This window comes from Choloepus didactylus, chromosome 8 (assembly GCF_015220235.1).
Source record: "Choloepus didactylus isolate mChoDid1 chromosome 8, mChoDid1.pri, whole genome shotgun sequence".
NCBI classification, from domain to species: domain Eukaryota; kingdom Metazoa; phylum Chordata; class Mammalia; order Pilosa; family Megalonychidae; genus Choloepus; species Choloepus didactylus.
Window position 1 is genome coordinate 13,076,036 of NC_051314.1, and position 4,946 is coordinate 13,080,981.

General features: G+C 54.2%; 1 protein-coding gene across 3 annotated transcripts; it reads right to left on the minus strand.

Annotated features, from left to right (window-relative positions):
* Positions 1–254: 254 nt before the first annotated feature.
* MCHR1 (melanin concentrating hormone receptor 1) lies at positions 255–3,245 on the minus strand. 3 transcript variants are annotated; one of them, XM_037847048.1, is made up of 3 exons: positions 3,053–3,143; positions 915–1,831; positions 255–396 (listed from the first exon to the last, which is right to left on the minus strand). In XM_037847048.1, exons 1-3 carry the CDS (start codon positions 3,126–3,128, stop codon positions 352–354), a joined length of 1,038 nt encoding a protein of 345 aa, XP_037702976.1. In that variant the 5' UTR covers positions 3,129–3,143; the 3' UTR covers positions 255–351. The 3 variants fall into 3 exon arrangements, with proteins under 3 accessions (XP_037702976.1, XP_037702977.1, XP_037702978.1); XM_037847049.1 differs by having other exon boundaries at positions 277–1,831; positions 3,053–3,245; XM_037847050.1 differs by lacking the exon at positions 3,053–3,143 and adding an exon at positions 1,931–2,017 and having other exon boundaries at positions 277–1,831.
* Positions 3,246–4,946: the final 1,701 nt, after the last annotated feature.

Genomic DNA, 4,946 nt, shown 5'->3' on the forward strand with positions numbered 1-4,946 from the left:
GCCATCCCCCCATCCACACCCCCAAATGCAAGCAGTTATACAACAGGAGCAGCCAGACTGATACAGGTGGAGATTTTCCTTTATTCGTTTTTATTTTTATTTTGGAGAGGAAGGGTTAGAGCAGAAGGATGATGCCTGAATGTGCCAAACACTGATGGTGTCCACCCTGGACCTGGAAGACGCATGACTGTACCCCACAGCTGCAAAGGCTCCTCCCCCTCTCCCCCCGGCCCCCATTTTTCTTAGTTTCATGGCCACCTACCCCAGGTGTGCTTGTCATTCTCAGTAAACGGCTCTCTAGTAAATTGGGAAATCGGTGCAGGATGCTGGAACACAGAGAGATGGCATGCTTCATTTTTCATCATCCACCAGCTTGGGAGAAAGGCTGCCTTCCGTCTAACCGAAGAGAGATGGGAAAGAGCAGTCAGGACACCACCTTGCCCATCTCCCCCAGGCCTGTGCAATACGGCCCCTGTAGCTTACACCCTACCCTGGCTAATTTAAAATAAACCCAGACAGGAGTCTTCCAATAGCTGTTTGGGATAAAGACAATAGATAAAGGGCTCAGCTGAACATTCAAACCAACATTTTCTCCTTTGCTCAGTTTCCATTCCGTCCAATGGTTGCATCCTGCTCCCTCTAGGGGATTTCTGACGTCCGAAGCCCCCAAACCTGGCTCCTCACCTCCCCAGCAAGTGGTGGGGCCTGTGGAATGTATTTAGGAATGCAACAACCCTTCATCACCCAGTCTCCCTGCCGCCTCCCAGAGCTGTCGGGTTTTTCTCGCCCCCTCTCCCCATGGTTTGCCGTGGTATCCCGAATCGGAGGGACCCAGGGTGGCAGGGGAAGTGTCAGGTGCCTTTGCTTTCTGTCCTCTCCTCCTCAGCTGTCTGAGCATTGCTGACGGCGCGAACCTGCCCCTGGGCTGCAGGCTTCACCGACAGGACCAGACGTTTGCGGAAGGTCTCACAGAGCACGATGTACACAAAGGGGTTGAGGCAGCTGTTGGCGTAGCCCAAGCTGATGGCCGCATTGTACAGGTAGACAAAGGTGAGGGTCGGGCGGCTGATGGACAGCTGGGTCAGCTGCAGCACATAGTAGGGCGCCCAGCACACAAAGAAGACCAGGCAGATGGCGATGGCCGTGCGGGTCACCCTCTTCGTCCGCAGCCGGATGCTGCGTTGAGAGGCAGGGGCCACCGAGGACGTCATGCGCTGCAGAATCCTCACGTATGCGGCCGTGATGACCACAAAGGGCAGGGCAAAGGCCAGGAAGAACTGGTACAGGGTGAACCAGTAGAGGTCAGTGTCCGGGTTGGGGAGGCGGATGCCACATCCCACCGTGCCCCCCGGGAAGGGGATGAGCCTGGCGTAGAGCCACACAGGGGTGATGCTGATGAAGGAGAGGGCCCACAGGAGGCCGATCACCAGAGTGGCCACGGAAGGCTTCCGGAACTTAGTGGAGGATATGGGGTGGACAGTGGCCAGGTAGCGGTCGATGGCCATGGCAGTCAGGATGTAGGTGCTGGTGAACTGGCTGTTGGCGTCCATGGCGGTGATGAGAGTGCACATGGTCTCTCCAAAGTGCCAGACGCCATTGCCCATGAGCTGGTGGATCATGAAGGGCATGCCCAGGAGGAAGAGGAGGTCCACCACCGAGAGGTTGATGATGAAAATGTCCGGGACGTTGCTGCACCAGTGGAGCTTGGACTTCTTCACCACGGCGAAGATGACCGTGGAGTTCCCAATGATGCCCAGGAGGCAGATGGTACCGAACACTGAAGGCATGATGATGTTGATGTAGGAGACACTCCCTGTGCGGGGAGGCGACCCTGGGGACAGAGGGAGCAAGTGTCAGACATTTGACATGGGCTCTACTCGAAGGGTGGATGCCTCCTGGCTTGGCCAGCTCCAGCTAAGCTCACCCTTACCTCTGCATCTTCTCTACTGTTCCAGCGCAGGACCACCATTCATTTGGAATCCTTCTCTCCTCTCATTCTGCATCCCCCACACACACACACACACGCTGTTGCTAATCCTGTCCCCATACCCTCCTCCACCAATTCCGTGGTTGATCCTACCAGATTCCTGCACCACCAGTTTGTTAAAGGACCGAGTCCTTTGCCTCCTGCATTTTCTTAAACATCACTGAGTCGAGAACCATAGCTGTCTCCAGAAAATGACTCAGTGGACACTGGGCTTTGCCAGGAAACCTCATCAAAATAACCAAAAGGACATGAAAAGGGGGTTCTTGTTTTTGCTATTTGCAGCCCTGATCATCTCATTTTAGAAATTGCTGGTTGGGGGCTGTGTACTGATTCCCGGGCATCTCTGTGAGCGACCGTCTTGTAAAGGCTTTTGCCTGCCTGTGCCCGGTCAGGCCCACAGCCCTCCCGGCACCTGGCTTCTCCTTGGTTGCTGCCCTCTGTGCCTGGGCTTCCCGAGTGGAGCAGAGATCGAGGCCGTGTGTGACAGCCAAGCAGCCTGAGAATTTAATCCACACGAAACTTTCCTATTTTCTTTCCTTCCTCCCCTTCTCCTGCAAAGCTAGAATCCCAGGGCATCTCAGCTCTGGAAATATCAGGAAGCTTAATTCACTGGAAAAGTTAATCCACTCCTAGCTCTGTAGACTTCCCTTCCACTACCCTTCCCAGGCGGTAGTAAGGATGCTTCAGACCCCACTGCCAAAGTGCGAATGAAAACACCAGGTTAACAGTGAATGAATGAGCCTCCAGCAGTCTCTCCACATAGCATCCTCCAGCTTTTCTTGCTTGCTTTTCCAGCCTGGATGTTTTTTTTTCTGCAAAGCCTATTTGGAACTCATCAGCAAGCCTTCCCGGGCCTCCCTTGCCACTCAGGAATGTGCCTTTGCGCTTTTCTCTTCTCTGCCCCTGCCTGCCCCGGGCCCCTTCTCCCCTTCCCTTCCCAGCAAAGCAGACTGCAGATCTTGCCTCCGAGAACTGTAATAAAGTTTCCAAGCACTTGGCTGCGGGGAGGAACCTGCCCATCCCCCCACCCCCGCCCAGAGGAGGGAGGACAGCCCTCCAACTCACCGCCCGAGGTGCGGTTCTCGGCCGACGTGTTGCTGGCATTAGGGCCGGTGGGCAGCAGGGAGGCTTCCAGGTCCATCCTGCCGGTGGCCGTCGCCTGCTGGCCCGAGTTGAGCCCCCGTCCACCCACGCAGGCTGCGGCAGCCGCCAGCGCCCGCCCGCCTTGTCCCGGAGCGCAAGCCCCGCAGTCCGGAAAGGGGGCTTCCCGGCAGCCTGGCAGCCTCGCCGCCTCCAAGCCCCACTGCTCCCCTCACTCCCTCCTTGGCGGCTCCCACTGACATCACCTAGACACATTAACATTCGGAGGCGGATGCTCATTAACCTCTTCAGCACCAGGCTGCAGCTCCCACGTTTGACTGCCTGCAGAGCCCGGGGGCCCCGGGAAGTGGGGAGGGGCCAAGCTTAGGGGACTCCGTCAGGGCCGGGGCTTCCTTCCCACTGGCTCTCGGGGCTGTCTTGTGTGCTTACAGGGGCTGCTGCTTCTTTTACATGAGGATCGAGGTCTCTGGGAAAGCAAGAGGGTAAAGCAAATGGGCCGCCTTCCTTTTGGAGGAGAGAACAAGCCTGGCTAGCCCCTAACACCAGGCACAGAAGCCAGGCCACGTGGTGGGGTCAGGAGTGACGTTTGCAGGGCGTGGGAAGCAGAGGCTTGGCCCGCAGCATGCCTGTCCCCCATGCAAGCTCAAGGCCACCCTTAGCCCTTCCATTGCCTGATGGACTCCATCACCTCGCTGGCTGGACCACCAGTGTCCTTCAGCCACTGAGCCCTCAAATGACACTTGGCAGTGACTCAGGCCACTCCATTCTGGCAATGGCTGGGGCTTGGGGACCAGAAAGGGACAAACTCCCATCTGCACAGGATAAGCCTGGACCATGCTTACAGAGGTTTACTTTTTAAATGCTCTGTGGCCCTTGACGTTTGTCTGGGACTCCTTGTATCAAATAGCAAGGTCATAAGCCCCCAAAGAGATTAGCAGCCAGGAACAGCCTTAGAGGGCAGAGGCACTGAGTGAATTCTCTGCAGCGGCCTCCTGCTGCCCTCACAGTCAAAAGCTGCCCCAGCAGAGAATAAAAATATATTTGCAGGGCCCCCCTGAGGAGCTGGGGGAAAATGCAGAAATGTTAGACTTCCTCACTTGGATTGTTGCTGATGTTCTCACAAACATTGAGGACTGGTGGTTTGGTATGCTGAGCCCTCTACCTTGGGATTTGCCCTTATGGAGCTTGTTCCTGCAAAGGACAGGCTAAACCTGCTTATAATTGTGCCTAAGAGTCTTCCCCCTGAGTACCTTTTTGTTGCTCAGATGTGGCCCTTTCTCTCTCCAGCTAAGCCAACTGGGCAGGTGAACTCACTGCCCTCTCCCCTACTTGAGAACCAACTCCCAGGGGTGTAAATCTCCCTGGCAATATGGGATATGACTCTTGAGGATGAATCTGGACCTGACATCGTGGAATTGAGAACATCTTCTTGACCAAAAGGGGAATGCGAAATGAAACAAAATAAAAGTTCACTGGCTGAGGGATTTCAAATGGAGTCAAGAGGTCACTTTGGTGGACATTCTTATGCACTATATAGTTAACCCTTTTTAGGATTTAATGCATTGGAATCGCTAGAAGAAAGTACCTGAAACTATCAAACTCCAACCCAGTAGCCTTGACTCCTGAAGACGATTGTGTAACAATGTAATTTACAATAGGTGACAGTGTGATTGTGAAAACCTGGTGGATCATAGTCCCTTAATCCAGTGTATGGATAGATGAGTAGAAAAATGGGGACAAAAACTAAATGAAAAATAGGGTGGGAATGGGGGGTGTGATTTGGGTGTTCTTTTCTATTTTTATTTTTTATTCTTATTCTTTCTGGTGTAAGGAAAATGTTCAAAAATAGATTGGGGTG